The following is a 19,000-nucleotide window of genomic DNA, read 5'->3' on the forward strand; positions in this document are numbered from 1 at the left end:
GAACCAAAAGAATGGAGATGCACGTGATGTGATTATTAGCATTATGGCTAGGCTCTAGGAATTTCGTTTCCATAACATCAAAATAGGTAGTTCTACAACAAGAAGAAATCGGGTGGTGAAGTGGACTACTCCACCAGTAGGTTTTGTGAAAATCAATGTTGATGGGGCATTTAATCATGTTACTCGCAAGGATGCTGTGGGTTTTGTGATTTGAAATGATCTTGGGGTGATGTTGGTCGGAGGTGCTTGCCCTCTAAGCGGTCTATTGTCACCGGAACATGGGGAGGTATTGGTGTGCAAGAAAGCCATGGTTCTTGCAATTTTGGAGACAGATGCGTTGGCAGTCCAAAGGCAATTGAGTGCGGCTACAGGCAGTAATACATCAGTGCTGGAAAGGATATATGGTGATATGACTCTTGTGTTGGAATCATAAGCTTTTGTGAGAGTTACTCATGTCGGCAGGACAGGTAATACCGTGGCACACCAGTTAGCAGCATATGCTTGCTCTTTGCAGTAGGAATGTTTCTACTTTTCTACTCCTTTTCTTCTAGCTGCAGTGGCAGTGGAACTTTGTAGTGTGTAATTTTTTACCATTTCAATAAAGGGCTGACATATTCCTCACAAAAAAAAAAAATCAATTTAGTTTTTTTAGTACTAGAAATTGTACCACAAATTATTTGGTTAATTGAGTGTATCCGTTCAGTTAGGAAATATATAGTAATTATTCAAACAACATCAATGTATGCAATATAAATTGAATAACACATATAAAAGCTTATTTTAAAATTCAAAGCTATAATAAATATAAAAAATAAATAAAAAAATGAAATTAGCTACAAGTCAAATTAATTAAGTTACAAAAGAAATTAAAAATAGCAAAATGAATTAAAGTCTAGTTAGAGCAATAGTGAACTAGGAATTGCCTAGTACCGGCCATTTGGTCTAATGGCATAAGTCTCCCATTCATAAGTGAGAGGTCGTGAGTTCGACTCACAATAAACTAGTTGTTTATGAGTTGTTTATTTGATCCCAAAAAAAAATAGTGAACTAGGAATTAATCTCCTATAAACAAGTATAAATGTTAATTATTTTATATCAGTTCGATTCGGTTTTAGTTGGTTTATCGTAAGAATTAACCGAAAACCGCACTACGCAAGCGTCGATTCTGTTCAATTTTGATAAAATGCTATCATGAGTTCGATTCGATTTGATTTAACGGTTTTCAATTCCAAAAAGTCCACCCTACTTTGTAGCTTGTACCAGAAGAGTAGGATTAGCAATTCAACACTTATCATGCTAATCTTAGCTTATAGGGGAATTGTCAGGCTTTTCTTATTGAGCTAAAGATAGACATTTCATAAGTGTACCAAACCAAGGATCACAAGCGTTGCCTATGTTACATTAGGAATATTTTCAAAATTCATAGAGATACTTGTGAACGTGTACACCATTGAAGATATCTCTCTCATTTGTATTGTAATTTGTTCTAATCATAGGACTTTCCCATCAGTGAAAAGTTTGCCACCCCTAGTCAGATCCAGGTATTTTGGGTCTGGGTTTCTCCCTTGTTGGTGGCGGAGCTTTAAGTGATACGGGCTGGTCGTGGTGTCTTTCTCATGATGGCGGCAATGTTGATGACTGTTGGGATACATTTTGGCATGCTTCGACAGATTTTGGAGGCTGGAGCGGTGGCCCACATCCCAAAGGTGTTGGACGCGGCGATCAAGGTGGAGGCAGCTTCCCTAGGGTTTGTGTTGATTGGCTCTCTTAGGCCTGGCCTTGGTTGGGGATGTCTGCTAGGGTTTTTCAAATCTAGGCTTTTTGGTTTCCCTTATGGCTCTTGGGCTCTCTGTGGGTTTGGCTGTTTTGGGCTCACAGAATCTCTAAGTTTCTATTTTTCACTTTAGCATGATGGGTCCATGCAGGCTAAGCATTTAAATTTTTTTTAGGTTGCAAAGATCATAATCTTTGAGGATTTTTTATTCTTGCTTCGGAGGTTACTGATCTTTGTTTGGAATAAAGCTGTGTGAATTGTCTAAAAGGTGGGTGTACTGGGGGTATATTGAGTTCTTGTTCTTGTTTAGAATAGGAGTCTCAGGGTAGTCTTTCTGTCGCCCCCATAGGGGTTTTTTTTGTTTCTGTACTACTTGCTTAATCTATATTATGGGCTAACCTCTTTTGATAAAAAAAATAAATAAATAAAAAATCAACTACCCTTTCCTCTCATTTTTTAGAAGTAAAGGTCACATCCCCTGAATCAAGTATATGTTTTGCTCCAACACTTTTTACTCTAAAAAATTGTTAGTCATCTGACTTAAGTGCTAGAGCATCCTTGGTTGGTACACACCAGACGCTCTGTCCATGTCTTCCAATTTTACCTTTCACCAAGATCGACCCTTAGATTTGCATTTGGCCACCCAAACCCTTCAGATCTGTTTGGTCTCAACTACTCACCAATCCCAATGAACACGAAAATTACATGCATAATTTGACCAATAATTGGTCACTGCAACAACCAACATCCTCAAGTTCAATGTGTTTTGGTGGTGATGGTTAATGAAAATTCTGGCCTCCTGACCCTTTCAGATTGCTGATTACAGTTTGGTGGTTGATGTCCCATGAAAATTGATGTTTAATACAGACTAACTGACTTATAGTTATCAATTTTTCTTCTTCACTTTTTTTTTTTAAGGATGGATCTCAACAAAAAATTAAATCTCAAAAGATATTGTTCACTTAGACCCGGCCAGCACGGTTTTGTTCTTTGGCTTCCACCCTAAAACACATTTTGTTATAGGGATGTGAGTCTGCACATATAGAGCACATCACCTTCCCTCCCTGGGATGATATGGAATTGCAGTGCACCTATTAGCCTGTCAGTGCAATTGCACCCGCCCACACTAGTTACTATAACTAACCAAACCAGAATACTAGAATGTCTAGAGCCAATCACTAGTGTTAATCAAGAAGGTTAGGTTAAAACCACTACAGAAAGTGAAAGAGTCAAGACATCACGAGAAAACAACGCAATTGTTTTAGGAAATCAAGAATTGTGAGATAATAATATGTGCTCTCATTGATAATAGGGACCTCTTTATATAGAGGATTATAAGCAGAAAATACAAGTCTTACAAGGAAACTTAATCGTATAATGATTAAGAAATCTCCAAAGATATCTGTAAGACTAACCCTATTACAACATGGACAAGTCACTAGAGTTTGGGCGAGACACATAAATCAATTGTCCTTAAACACTCCCCCTTGTGTCGCCCAAACGTGGTGCTCCTCTCGTTGCCTCATCAAAAACCTTGCAAAGTAACAAAAACCCAGTGGGACAAAAATAACCTTGGTCGAAGGAGAAAAAGAGTACAACACATCCTTCACATTTCGAGACCCAACATGTAGACATCTCCCTCTGATGACAACAATCATGGGAGTTCAGATAACTTCCACAAACCGATGTTACCAACATATTTTTCGAAAATGGATTTAGGCAGTAACTTAGTAAACAAGTTTGCCATATTATCCTCAGATCGAACCTTGTTCACTTTGATTTTGAGGAGAGTCTGTTGTTGCTGATTATGTTTGGTGTTGTCGCCTTTGATGTAGTCTTGCTTCATTTGTTCAAAACAAGCAACGTTATGAAGGAATTGTGTCCTAAAACAATCATTTTGATGTAATTATTATTGTAATTATTATTAATCAAAAGAGCAAGTTTATTGTTCATTGCTTATATTTAATATTTGATTGAACAAGGTCCAAGGAATATGAGTTAAAGAGAAAGTAATCTAAAGAGTTAGATGTGTGAGACCTTTACTCTTTCACACTCTTATCCTAAAAGGTTCCTAGTCATAGGATTATCACTTGGACATTGATAATCCGGAAAGACTAGCACATACTATGTATGCTTAATATGGAGGATGATATGTCTCTTGTCATTTGTGTAGAGACACTAATACAAGTATGTGGGTGCTCTTAACTTAAAGAGTACACTGAACGCGATCATTAGAGTTCTTGTATGGAGTCTTACTTACATGTCAAACTTGAACTCTAAATTGCAATAATACAAATTAGTCCTTTGACCTGAGACACCATAGTTGTCTTATGAGTGAATGGATTATCTCTTGATGATGCAATAATATTGTGTCCCTTAATGGATATAATAGATGCATTCATTGGTATAATCAATTCGGTCATGGAGACATGTGAGTGTACAACAAGGAATCTCTATCCTTAAGTAAATAAGGTGTATGTTCAAAGATGTGATTCAATGAGTCTTTGGCCAAAGCATTGAATGAGATTTAAAAAGGATTTTTTAATCACATTCTAAGAATCACATAAGAATGAAAATCACATTAGGGGATTGACATATCAATTCCATACCCCGATGATGTGATTTAGAACATCGTGTTAGAGAAGGACCGTATTGTATTGTAATTCCAATTGAATAGGTTCTTTGTCATTCTACATTAACTAGGGTAGTCATGATATGTTGCAAGACGTCACTCATGACTTGTGAAGTCCCCGAGGATTAATAAACATTTATTATCCTAATAAGAAGGGAGAATCAAAAATGGAGTTTTTGATTCGTAAACAAAATAGAATGGTTTCTATAAACTTCACTGCCTTGTTAATTAGAACCTAAGAGATCGCACACCATATAAGTGGATCCTTGAGATTGTATATGAAGAAGATTAAACAAGAGTTGGTTATGAGCAAATAATTAATTAGATTTATTATTTGAACATAATTAGGATTTTCGGGTAAAGACTACATGGTTCGAAGATATAGGGACCAGGGTTTGTTCTGTAGACCTCCAAGATATCGAGGCCACTTACCCATGGTGAACACATAACCAGTTTGGGACTGATCTTTGTGTGGGTCAGAGAGATACCCAGAATCAGCAAAACCTTCCAAAATACTAATGTCGTTTTGGGATGGGGATAGAGAACACAGGCTAGTATTAGCAGCGTTCCTGGTGTGTGATGGGTCTGAATCCATCATCTCTTTATAGGGATAGAACAAGCACATATCAATCATACATCTCAAGTATCGAAAGATATCTTTTACACCAGTCCAATAGCGTAGCGTTGGCGCAGAGCTATATGTTGCTAACAAGATCACAGCAAATGAGATGTTCGGTCTTGTGCATTGAGCTAAGTACAATAATGTGTCTATTGCACTCACGTAGGGCACATTTGCCTCTCGTACATCTTCGCCATCATCTTTCAGACGAAGAGGATCCTTTTATGATCAAGACTACAAATGATCATGGGCGTGCTTGAAGGCTTGACCTTGTCAAAATGCCTAAGTATCCATCAACAGGGTGCTCTAGTTCCAAACCGAGACAAAACTGTGTTCTTCCAAGATCCTTCATTGATTACACTCATTTTTATGCATGTAATCGTATCTAAAACACTACAAATAAGTTAATCCTCAAGTCAATTATTATGTAATTAATCCATTTTTATTTATTGTGTAGGAAATAAGCGGAGTTATGAAAATAAGATTAAAAATTTGGCAAAATTGGAGAAAAATTGGGTTTCCAACAAAAAGACGAAATAGTCGATTTTAGTCAACCATGATCAACACGAGCGAGGAAGTGAACCAATTAGTCCAAGATGATGCATTTGGATATGCTATATGAATTATGAAAATTGAAGAAAAGCTAATTAATCATTGTGTTGATTAATTAATCATCACTTTAATTAATTAATCCTTGTTTTGATTAATACATGATAATATGATATCCATGATTTAATTAGGGAGAATTTTTTCGAACAGTACCTGAACTAAAGGTCACTGTGAATTAACGTATCTCACTTTACACTAACTACACTTTGGTACCTGGACTATAAATCCCGACCCACTTTTGGTACATGCCGTCAATAACTCTGTTAGTTGGCATGTCACTTGACATATTTTCAAGGGTAAAGTTGTCTCTTAACTATCCACCTTCAAAAAGTCAATTTTTTTTAATAAAAAGAAGAAAAAAGAGTGATGGTGCGTTCTTGACCGTAGATCCACCCTTGGAAATTTTTTTTTTTAAATAAAAAAGAAAAGAAAATTTTGTGGTGTTGGTTTTCTGGGTCGGAAATCCATGGATCGAAGATCTTTGGAACGGCGAAGAGGTCGTCGACGGGAAGCAATGACGGTCTGGTGGGAGGCTAGAACATGAGGTGAGACGCAGAAGAAATTTGCAGGGGGGGGGGCTGGTGCTTTTCCTTCCTTCCCACTACTCCACTTTCTCTGTCTTCTCCTTCCCCTATCTCTTTCTCCTTTATTTCTTTATTCTCCATTATGATCATCTTCATCTGCCCCACTACTCCACTTTCCCAATCTCAATTCTCACATGAACTCATCTTCATAGCCACACCATGTCTTCCCCAATCGAACAAGGTACTCTTCTCTCATACACTTTTTTTTATTTATTGTTTTCAATTGAATTTGATTGAAGAAAGAAAAATTGGGATTAAAATACTGGAATGGAATATGTTCACATGATTAAAGATGAGTTCTTTTGTACTGGATTTGATTTCTGGAAAGGTTGTTGCTGGGTTTGATTTCTGGGTTTGACAAGAAAAATATAGAGAAGGGTTTGATGACGACTCCAGCGGAGCCATCGTCGTCGCAGTCATCATCGCCGTCATCGACGGCAACGGCGTCAGCGCTGGTGCTGTCGAACTCCAGGAAGAGGATGGACCGGGGGGGAAGAAGAAGCATGTTTCACAGTGACTGGGCAGCAGAACGACACCGAGAGAGAGAGAGAGAGAGAGAGAGAGAGAGAGAGAGAGAGAGAGAGAGAGAGAGAGAGAGAGAGAGAGAGAGAGAGAGAGAGAGAAGAAAATACCAAAATACCCTTTAAAAAATGAAAATTGACATAAGATTAACGGGGTTATTGACGGCATGTACCAAAAGTGGGTAGGGATTTATAGTCCAGGTACCAAAGTGTAGTTAGTGTAAAGTGAAGCACGTTAATTCACAGTGACCTTTAGTTCAGGTACTGTTCGAAAAATTCTGCCATTTAATTAATCATTTGAGTCAGCCGTCACGTGCAAGGTGCTGCAATTAAGCAATGCTTTGCTTAATTGACTTCAGCCACCCACATACCGCCACGTGGTAGTTTGACTCCTTTCTTCCTCTATAGCAAGACTGAGACACGCACAGTAGCTGATCCTTTTCTTTTGCGAGGAGACCAACAGCCACATATATATATCATCATTCTCTCCTCTCGGAAGAACCCTACCAACGCCGCACACATTTGGGGGCAGCTTTGGGCTGCTCTCACTCTCCTCTCCTATCATCCATTTTTCCTCTTTTCTTTCTATTTTGTTTTGACATTTGAAGGACTACTCACATAGAGCTTCAAGGATCCATCAAGGGGCTCAATCTCTACAAGATTCAATATTTGGGTATTTTGTGGGAGTTGTAATTCAAGACTAGTCATGCTAACTTCCTAGCTATTTGTGAATATCCTTGTTTTCTCCTACACTTCTCTACTCTTTGCTATTTGAATTTTGTAATTTTGATGTTCATGAATATGGGTTGTGAGTAGTTACTTTTAGGAGCTAGGGTTTCTAATTCTAGCTCAATTTTGATGTAATGAACATATTTTCAAGTGATAAATAATATATTTTCATATGGGTGCACTCTAATTACTATGTCAATTGATTCTTGATGCATGAATTTTAGGGAATTAACCACTCTCTTTTTTATGTGTTAAGATTTGTGTTGTGTGATACAATTGGTGGTTCTTTTGTTCACTAGCTTCATGTAATTAGCGTGGTGTGCCAAGTAGTTGCTTAATCGAGAATTAATGATGGCCTACGTTCCTATTTTCTTGTGCTCTTCGCCTTTAATCCAAGATGTTGTGGCAGTAGCAAGGCATAATGATTAGGGTTAGAGAGTTCATTCATGCCTTAGTTGGAAGAATGGATACCAAATAAGAAAAATTGAATTAGTGGCCTTAACCGGCATTAGGTGGAGAATTAAGTAATCGTTATATTCTAAGTTGTAACTATTGCATGCTTAAATCCCTAATTTCTAGAGCTCTACGCCTTTGGTTCATGTTTTGGTAGCCCTAGTAAGGTACTAACTCATGAATTAGAGAGTTCATATTTGTCCTAATCAAAAATGTGAATACCCTTAAGGAAATTCGGCTTAGTGGCCTTGACCGGCATTAAGTACGGGATTTGGTTCTCATGAAGATATGTTTGTTTGCTTGAAATGTGTTCATTGCATTGAAATTGCCAGAGAGTGATCCCTAGTACCCAAACCTATCTCTCTTTTATTTTTTTGTTCTTCATATTTATTTGTTGTTGTTAATTTAGTTTTTGACTTAGTCTTTTAGAAAATTAAAATCACAATTTTGAATTACAATTTCTAACTCATTGTAAATAGCAATCACTAAGTTCTTAGTTTTGATTAGGCTTCGGTGCAAACCAAAGCCGAGCATTGCTAAGGCTTGGTGCCGTAGATTAGCATTTTTGTTTTATTTACTTTATTTCCCTTTGTTTGTTTAGTGACTTTAGTTCCGACTACCCAAGGATTGTGGGTTAACCACTAATCCCCGTGGTACGATAATTTTGGGCTTAGTATTTCCCTATCTTGACAATGATACATGCGCTTGCGTAAATGTGTATTAAGTCATTCATCTCAAAATTTAATTTCAAGTATTCAGTGGTTTCCCTTAACTCCTTAAGGACTTCCAATGAAGATCATGTCACCAACATGAACCGCGATAGAATCCGAAACTTGTCATGCACGGACATTTACATATCTCTTCCCAATCAAGTAGTCACTTAGTGAGCGCTTCAACCTCTTTGCAAATGCGCTCTGTGGTCTAGAGCCACTTGACTTGGGTAAATGAAGTCCACCAGGAACCTTCATGTATAGTCCATATCTAGACTCCCATAAAGATACGAGTGACCACATTTGTAAGCTGCATGTTCAGTTATTTGAAAACTGCCAAATTGACAAGTTAGTGGAGTGCAATGACATCCATTACAGGATAATATGTCTCCTTGTAGTCAATTCCAGGGCATTTGTGAGAAACCTTGCGCCATAAGGCGAGATTACCATATCTTTTTCTCATCACGCTTTCTAACAAAGATCCATTAGTCTATAGGTTTAATGTTAGGAGGTGTCGGCATCACTGGCTCTAAAAAACTTTCCTCTTCGTTAGAGAATCCAACTTAACTTGGATTGCATCTTTCCATTTAGGCCAATTTTCTTTACATTGGCATTCATTTATCAAAGGAGCGTGGTTCGATATCATCGGACTCAACAACCTCATGCACAACAAAATGCGCAAATACAACATCAATCATGATGGAGTTTATATCCTATGTCTCAAGTACACTAGTGTAATTTTCAAAGAGCTCTATATTCTCAGGAATAGGTTCTGACATTGAGGTGTCCCCCAACGATAATCATAATCCAGAACATCCTCATTAGACGGATTTTAAATGTCGATGATCAATGGATTGAGTTGTGCCAAATTATCTTTCGAACCCACGGGTCTCCCACGCATCCTAGCTAGGGCCATGGCCTGTGAGGCTAGAGTGCCACTCTCTATGGGGTTAATGTCATGCCTACCTCCGTGTAGGGTGGCGCTACGTCCTCTCGTAGGGACTGTTTGGACCCAAAATGAACATTTTGGCCTGACAAGGCGTGTCTTGGAGAAATTGAGCCAATGTCAGTGACTCAAGCTATATATTGTCGACAATCTCGAAATATATATTTAGAGGCTAAATAAAGCCTACTATGGAAGTATGACAAGTCAACTTTAGCATATTTTCCTACTTCGGCTAGAAAAAACCGAGCTAGACAAGGAAGGAGGGGTGGCAGACTTACCAAATGAAATCGAAATGTGCTGAAACTTTCCAGATCCATTCTAGACAGCCCAAGGATCATTTCTTATGAAGAGTGCAAGAGTTTTTTTTGAGTGGAAGGCCTTCAAACAATCAGTCCAATCTTTTGCAGAAGCAAAACTGGAAAACTGGACCTGTAAGAGGTCCAGCAGCGTTTTCGGCCCAACCACTATACCAAAAATTCTGAAATTTTGCCAGGGTGATCTACACTCATAATGGAACATTTTTTATGAAGAGGTCATAGTGAAATTCGGAATGCTTGTTGGAGAAATAATTGAAGGAATAAAGGGGCAGAAATATATATAGTTGAAAAAAAAAATTCTAACCTTGTCCCACTGGGCGTGGCAACATTGTCCATCAATTCACTTTAGGAATTTCTTTTGGTAAAGATTTTCCCCTGGCATCTCAATGATGACGAAAAAAGACTCTAGTATAGTCCCACTGGGCGTGCCAAAATGTTTTTTTTGAAGCCCGGTGGTTGAATGTCTTCAAGAAAAAAAAAAAAATTCTAACCTTGTCCCACTGGGCGTGCCAAAATGTTTGTTTTGAAGCCCGGTGGTTGAATGTCTTCAAGAGAAAAAAGAAATTCTAACCTTGTCCCACTGGGCGTGCCAAAATGTTTGGCTCCAATTTTGTTGCAGCTGGTCAACAGTCTCTTTTCTTGCGCGGGCGTGCCAGCACCGTTCGGGTACAGTCGTCGGGGATGTCCCTTGACCTGACTTCTTTTCAAGCAATTGTGGACGAGGAGAGCACCAACCTCGTCGTGGGATTCTTTGTGCCTCGTGGCGAGGACTTTTGCTGAGCTTCTTGTTAACACAATCGATACTCAATATTGTAGATTGAGCAGAGCGACATCACCGGGAAATGTTGAGATCTTGCTAAAGCGTGACTTTAGCTTGGCTGGGTTGCTAGGGCGTTACCCTTGCTTGGCTGGTTCTGTAACCGTTGTGGTCGCGGCACTACCGTCGGCTCCCGAGGAGACTAGGACCGAAGCACGTTGACAGAGGGTTTGGTGGCACTGAAGGTCAGCTTCTGAGAAGACTAGGACTAGGAGTGTGATCACCGCTAAGAGAAAGAGAAGGAGAGGAGTTGCTCTTAGAGAGGTTTGCTCTAGAGAGAACTTAGATCATCTTAGAGATGTTGTTGTTGAATGTGAATGTGTGTTTTAGAATGAGAAGAGAAGGTGTTTATATAGGGAAGAAAAAGAAGAGTGAAATGATGAGTGGAAGAAAAATAATGAAAGTGGAATATGAAAGTGATTTGTAAAATATGGAAAAGATAGAGAAATGATGAAATGAAAGCAAGGCATGAAGGTGCAACAACATGGAAGTGATGATGATCTATTAAAAGATTGTCTTGAAAAATATATCCAAGGAAAAGAAGAAAAGCATCTAGCTTTCTTCATGTGGGTAGGAAACATGAACATGTGAATATTGAGCTGGTTTTAGGTCAATTTCTGCCCCTTTATTCCTTCAATTATTTCTCCAACAAGCATTCCGAATTTCACTATGACCTCTTCATAAAAAATGTTCCATTATGAGTGTAGATCACCCTGGAAAAATTTCAGAATTTTTGGTATAGTGGTTGGGCCGAAAACGCTGCTGGACCTCTTACAGGTCCAGTTTTCCAGTTTTGCTTCTGCAAAAGATTGGACTGATTGTTTGAAGGCCTTCCACTCAAAAAAAACTCTTGCACTCTTCATAAGAAATGATCCTTGGGCTGTCTAGAATGGATCGGGAAAGTTTCAGCACATTTCGATTTCATTTGGTAAGTCTGCCACCCCTCCTTCCTTGTCTAGCTCGGTTTTTTCTAGCCGAAGTAGGAAAATATGCTAAAGTTGACTTGTCATACTTCCATAGTAGGCTTTATTTAGCCTCTAAATATATATTTCGAGCTTGTCGACAATATATAGCTTGAGCCACTGACATTGGCTCAATTTCTCCAAGACACGCCTTGTCAGGCCAAAATGTTCATTTTGGGTCCAAACAGGGACGTCCATCCTTGCAAGCATATTTGTAGCAGGTATGTGTGATCTCGTCACTTTAGCGGGATCGAGATGAGACATAGTGGGGACAGACCACGACAATTCCTATTGTTCCTGTTAAACATCCGTGTTTTTATCTCCCCTTAACGACAGGAAGCCTATCTCATCAAAGTGACAATCTGCAAATCTAGTGGTAAAGAGATCGCCTAGCAAGGGTATTAAGTGGCGGACGATTGTTGGAGTCTCACATCCAATGTATTTACCCATTCGTCTGTGAGGACCCATCGTAGTGTAGTGTGGTGGCGCAATAGGCACATAAATGGCACACTCAAATATGCGTAAGTACAAGATACTTGTACCCAGTCACTAGTTGTAATGCAAAGATAGATTGAGTGGTCATGGGTCGTAGACGAATTGGCATGGCTGCAAGCGATATTGCATAACTCCAAGCGGATACAGGGAGATTGGTGCGCATTACCAATGCCTAGGCTACCATCCTAGTCGTGTCCGCGAGACCATTTAGGTGTGTGCATGGAGATATGATGTCCAACATCGGTCCCAGTGATATGTAATAATCATCGAAAGTCTTTGATGTAAACTCTCTAGCATTGTCAAGTGAAATTGACTGAATGAGATAATCTAAGGAGTGAGCACGTCATCATATGGTTTATGCTAGGAGTGTAACGTAAGCAGCATTACAAGTGGATAATGGCACTACACGTGACCAGCAACATCATGAAATATTTAAACGTCCGCAAGTTGGTTGAATCGGTCCACATAATTCCCTCGAATTCCATGTAAGAACAGAATGAGTGTTTTCTTATCCTTTGCATAGGACAGTCTTGATCCTAATGTCCATAAGGAACAGGTTTTGCAGAACCAGCGAGGGGCCTTAGAAACAACCAATGAGGATTTTTGTCCGGCCTAAGCGTCTAAAAAGCTATTGGAAGCAAAGTTGGTGATTGTAGCATCACCTACGGCGCCATCACCATGATGGACGCCATCCATGGCATCATGGATATGGACTGCTCCAGCCCTAAGCTGGCAGTGGACGGTGGTGGCGCTAGAGGTAGTGGCGGCGGTCACACTTAGTCCAGGAATCAACCTCTGATCGATTCTTGCTTTGCTTCGCTCGGAAGAATGGATATCTGTGTGAAGTCTTTAGTAGGTAAATCATTATATCATGACTAAGATGATCTATCCTGTCGTGACAAAGCCAATATGTGTCTAAATCAAAGAGATATTCTCTCATAATTTTATTGGATTTAATAGCTTGAATAGTGGTGACATAATGTCCACTAGAGAGACACATCAGTTTCTCTAATATGCGCCTTTATTTGCAATAATTAGAGGTAATGCAAAGGAACTCTTTTCCGTTGTCTATATCCATTTCCGCATAGAATCCGTCGGCTCGAATAGCCCAATAGTGTTTGATTTGCAGTAGGAGCGTAGAAACTTTCTATGACACTATTCAAGGTGCCATTTGGCAAGAGGAATGTGGGCCATTCCAAGTCCTTGAACTAATCTTAATAGCCAAGCCATCGTAGTCACAAAGGAATATGCTCAAAAGATAAAATGGAGTCAGAATGAAAAGAATTCAAAATTTTATTCACAAGCCAATGGGGTACATCATTGTTTCTTAACCATAAAGAAAATCTAATTTGAAACTAGCTAATGCAAAATAAAGATAGTCGTTTGACTTCTTTCAGTAACTCCAAAATAAATATGACCAGGAAAGTAGAGAGATGTCAGTGGAGCAAAGCTCGCTTAAGTACCACTTAACTCAAAACTTTCCTAGACATCATAATCACTTAGGATGAGCCTAGTTGAAGAAAAACTGAACCAATGGTATTTAGTACAAAATATATAGCAATTGCCTATTACACTCTTGAAAAATTAAGACTTATTCAAAATTGTCAGTCACATGATCTTGGCCTGATTTGAAGTTTTCAACCCTTAGTTTGAGATCACCTTCTTGATCTTCTTGTTCCACATAGTGAGCTTCTCTTGCTTCACAATATGCCTTGTAGGCGGTGGCAATACTTTCACGAGCACTACAAATGTATGCTCAATGACCGGATGCTCCAAATCGAGAACATACATCTCAAACTCCCTTGATTAAGGCATTTTGAAAGTGTCATTAGGATGGCACTTAGTGTTGGTGGCGCCACTAACATGGCCAAAGGCATTGTTTCCCTCTCTCTTTCCACTTTGACCTCTTCAGTTCCGTGTCAGCCTATTTTGGAGGTTACCTTCCTCATTAGAGCGAGAATATGGACCAGAACGTTCAGAATTGTCCCTAGATTTATTGTTTAGCTCTTGGCGCCCTCCCTTAGGGACACGACTATAATTGGACTCTAGAATATGCTATGTTCTCACGGGTTTCAAATTATAGTTCTTCATAAGGATGTTGTCATGCTTTTCAGCGACATTCATGGCTCTGATGAGCTCATGAAACCTTGTGATCTGTCCTGCAGTAACATCAATTCGATAGTTCTTAGCAACCATCAAAGCAAAGACGGGGAAGGTAGAGAGAGTCCTCTTAATCAACATCACATCTATGATATCTTTTCCACAGAATTCCATTAAGAATTTAACGCAAAGTACTTCTGAGTTGTAGTCAAGAACTAACTTGAAATCACAGAAGCAAAGATTATGCCATCTCACTTCTAAGTCAGAAAGTAGGGAGTCACGGACGTTGCCTAAGTGTTCTTCGAGTGAGACACACAGCCTTCTGGGTTCTTCTTCATTCAGGTACCCGTACTGAAGTGAGTCATCCTTATGACGAGTCATTAGGATGACAATTTTCGCCTTATTTGCCTCCAACTGCTCTATTTTCTTCTAAAGCTTAAGCTTGCTCAATAGTTATCATGTCCTAGCTAGGCTCAAGAATCGTATCCAGGATTCCTTGAGCCTTAAGATGCTGGCAGATATCACGAACCCACTTGTGATATCCAGAGCCAGTTGTCCCCAATAGAGCAAAGTCCAATTTATTCAGGTTACTCATCCTAAAAATGAACAAGAAAAAGGGGTTAGTTTCGGAGCAAAAAGGGATACCACGATTACAAAAGAAATTTTTGAGCGTAATCACTCCCAAGAAATTCAGTTCCAAGAGGTATTGGATTAGATCGAAACAATGATGTATACGTGTTCGATCGTATATTCTCATCAAACTCTAAGTTTGAAGATCTTAACAAGCTCCAAGCTTGGAGATAGCACGAACCCCTACAGTTCGGCTTAGGTCTCCCCACAAAAGAAGAAGTGGGGGTAGAAGAAGGGTGGTTGAAGATCCCCAAGAAAAGAAAAGAAAGTAAATTACTTGAAAGCGGGAACTTTTATAAATATTTACTTCGAAATAGGGTCGCTGGAAAATGGCCGAAAAAAATCGTTGGTGGCCGGAGTTGGCTGGGCGCTGGCCGGTGGCGGCTGGAACGTGGCCGGCAGGTTGCTAGCCGAAGCTTGGCTGGGCGTGGCCGGCAGCTGGTTAATAGCGAGGCTAGCGCTGGGAGCGAGGCTAATCGTCTGTGCAGGTGAGGCTATCTGTCTATGCAGCAAGGTGAAGCGAGGCTAACTTGCTGCTGAGGAGGAAGCAAGGAAGCAAGGCTATCTTCCAAGGTAAGGCTAATCTGCTCGACAGCTTGCGAGGCTAGTGGCGGCCTGAAGTGAGGCTAACGGATGGGTCAACGAGGCTAACGTGCTTGGTAGGGGAGGCAGGGGCGCGAGCGGAGGCAGGGGAGGCTAACCAGACCGGTTTAGGATTTCCAATGGCCGGTTCGAGGCTTTTTCAGCCGATTCTGGTGGTTCCGCCGTGGGTTGTGGACCCCTGGGATCGAGGGCTTCAAGGTGTGCGGTGGAGGTAGCTAGGGTTTGAGGGTTAAGATTTTAGGGTTTTAGGGTTAGGGCTTCGTGTTGATAACGTGTTTTAGGAAATCAGAAATTGGGAGAGAATAATATGTGCTTTCATTGATAATAGGGGCCTCTTTATTTAGAGGATTACAAGCAGAGAATACAAGTCTTACAAGGAAACTGAATCGTACAATGATTAGGATATCTCCAAAGATATCTGTAAGACTAACCCTATTACAACATGAACAAGTCACTAGAGTTTGGGCCAGACACATAAATCAGATATCCTTAAACAGAAATGAGAATATAGAAGAAGACGCTACTATTGAGGGCAATGACACCATGTAAGGACAACTAGAGTTTGCAAAGCCATAGAGAAGGTGATCGGAGATTGAGGGGTTTGCTTGGGGTCGAGTGACTAGAAAATCCTAGAACCAACCCTAGGATAAATCATTTTTGTTCAACATTCTCTTTTGAAATACAATAGATAATTAATCAAATAAGCATCTCATTAACGCATTATGTAATATGTATTTTTTATTTGTAGGTTTCCATCATTTCTTTCAAATATTTGCTGATATCAAGATTTCCATCAATTAAAAAAAAAAAAAAGATTTCCCGACCCTCACTTGATACAATATTCGGTATGAACAGAATTCCCTATTCTAAAAATAAATTTCAACATCCATATCAATAAAATTATATTGCTCAATCATATTACAAGATGTTGAATTATTCAGTTCCAAGTTACCTTGATTCTTGAGAAGAAGAAAAAGTTACTTTGATTCTTATTTATTTTTTACACCTAAAACAATGCTCTGTTTGGTGAACAGAAGATGAAAAGAAGTCTAGATAAGTAGATAACGTTTACTATTATTGCCAAGAATCGCCCCAGTTTCTTTTTGCATGAGAATCACACATGCATTAATTCTTTAACTTTGATCTTCCTTGGAGTCTCAGAGTAAAAGTCTGCAATGATAGTAGAACTTGTTTTAGACTCTCCTTGGTCTTTGCATCAATCAAGTCGCCATTTTTGTCAAATTTTCCCGGAGGATGGAATGCATCTATGAAAAGCTCAGGCTTGTTGATGAAATGAAGATCGAGAAAAACTCCGATTTGGCGAAGATGGTATTGAGATCTTGAACCACCGGAACCTCCTGAAGCACTTATAATCGCAGCAGCTTTGTCAGCCCACACATTGGGGGGTCTAGATGCCCAGTCAATAGCATTTTTCAGAGGTGCTGCATATATGGTACATGTAGTGGTTAGAACATTGAAATAGTGAACCTTATGAAGAGTGCAACATTATTAGCGAACAGCCGTAGATTTACAACTGTATTAAAATTAGCTTAAGATACAGTTGTTTCAGAGGAACAAGTTATCATTATCAATACTAAAAGGAAATCAGTGTATATAATTTTGAAAAAATAAGATAAAATAAAATAAAAATAATAAAAACTTAAAATAATGATACCAGTTTTGAGCAGTTGAAGCGAGTGCGTGACAGTTTTGGAGAGTAGATGAATAATGCTTATTTTCATATTTTTCTTTATGTTCTTACTTTTTGCAATTTACAATATTATCCTTTCAAATTTTTAAGTTGTTTAAATTTTTTTTAATATTTGAGGGTTATTTTAGTGTAAAAGAAATTATTTTAGCTGGCAAGTCCTCTTCTCTTAATAAAAGTATTTGATTTTGCTGTATCTCCAGTTAATCGTAGACACTGAACACCATAAATAAAAAACTATTACTTTGTATGTTTGTTGGAAGACTTGATTGTTTGCTAGACAATTTTGCATTTTTATTAATAAGAAGAATTTTGTGTAGTCTAAATATTTCTTTATGTCAAATTGCAGGAGATTTTATCTTCTAATAGAGTAATAGCCTAATTTTAATTTAATTGTCAACCCTCCTTCTAATAGAGTAATAGCCTAATTTTAATTTAATTGGTGGAGCACATGCGCTAAAATGAAGCGGCCGATTAAAATAATAACAATCATTAGCAATGCTCCTTAAAAAATGTCTTTCCTATATTACACCGGATTTGAAGACAAAATTAATGCAAGATGTTTGATTGAAGATGACCAGATGCAATGAACCAATTCTTTTTTTTTTGGCCAAATATGGCATCTTGAGGTTAAAGTATCTTCTGTATTTTTCTCCTAAACAAATAAAAACTTGCAATACTTTCACTTAAATTTACAATAATGAAATATAAAAACGAGAATTAAAAAGAAAAAACAGAAATGGGAAAGCGAGAGTGATACCAGAGACAGAGTAATTGTACTCGGGAGAAGCAAAGAGAATGCTATCAGCTTCTAAAATCTTCTGACGAAACGCCTCAACCACCGGCGGAAATCTCCCTCCGCCTTCCAGATCCGTGTTCAGCATCGGCAGCGCCGTGATGTCGACGTCCTCGATTTCTACGCCGGCGATTGACCCCTTGGTTATCTCAATCGCTGCTCAGTTACATATACGTCGTCAATACCAAACCAAAATAATTAAAACCAAGGAAGGAAGAGGTGAGGGGGAGAAAAAGAGTAGTAGGGTACTATTACTAACCAGAACGAATGAGGCCTCGGTTATAGGAGGCTTGACGAACGGACCCACAAAGCGCCGCCACTTTTATCGACTCCATTATTAGTTCTCAGATCTCTCTCTCTCTCTGTTACCTTAATAGACAGGGCAGACCTGACCCGACCATATATAGCATCTGAGGAGGAGTTGGCAGCAAGAAATGAGACGGTTTGGCTTTTGGGGTTAATAATTAATTGATTGGTCGTCGTTGAATGGCTTGAAGTTTCTTGGGATACAGATTCTTGGGAGACTGGATTACGTGAGCACTGAGGTGGGTGGGGTGTATGTAATATAACGTGGGCAGTTAGAGCAACTCCAACAGCTTTCTTATAATTTTTGTATAATAGGGAAGCAAAAGTCAAAGCTTTAGCATTTTTTTCTTCTCCAACTCCAACAGATTCCCTATTTTACAGCAATCTATAAAATCTCCATATTCTTCCTTAAATTTTTAGAGATTGCTGTAAATATAGAGAATTTGGTTTTCTCTTTCCTCACTTTTCCTAAAATAGGGATAGTTATAGGAAATCTGTTGGAGTAAAAGAGGTTTATTTTTCCCTAAAGTAGAGAAAAATCAAAATATGGAGAAGATGTTGGAGTTGCTCTTAGGTGGCAAAATAGAAACAAAAATAGGTAAAGAGAAGAATCCGGTCAACTGCTAAACATTTGAAATGATGCTGATTGGGATTCAAATTTGCTCACCACATAAATGTGGTGATATCAC

At 38.9% G+C, this 19,000-nt stretch overlaps 1 protein-coding gene across 1 annotated transcript; it reads right to left on the minus strand.

Annotated features, from left to right (window-relative positions):
* Positions 1 to 16,386: 16,386 nt before the first annotated feature.
* On the minus strand, positions 16,387 to 18,472 carry LOC133715505 (NADPH:quinone oxidoreductase-like). The gene is made up of 3 exons (XM_062142018.1): positions 18,265 to 18,472; positions 17,970 to 18,161; positions 16,387 to 16,943 (listed from the first exon to the last, which is right to left on the minus strand). The coding sequence occupies exons 1-3, from the start codon at positions 18,338 to 18,340 to the stop codon at positions 16,627 to 16,629; spliced, it is 585 nt and encodes a 194-aa protein (XP_061998002.1). The 5' UTR covers positions 18,341 to 18,472; the 3' UTR covers positions 16,387 to 16,626.
* Positions 18,473 to 19,000: the final 528 nt, after the last annotated feature.

This window comes from Rosa rugosa, chromosome 6, assembly GCF_958449725.1.
Source record: "Rosa rugosa chromosome 6, drRosRugo1.1, whole genome shotgun sequence".
In the NCBI taxonomy this organism is placed as follows: Eukaryota; Viridiplantae; Streptophyta; class Magnoliopsida; order Rosales; family Rosaceae; genus Rosa; species Rosa rugosa.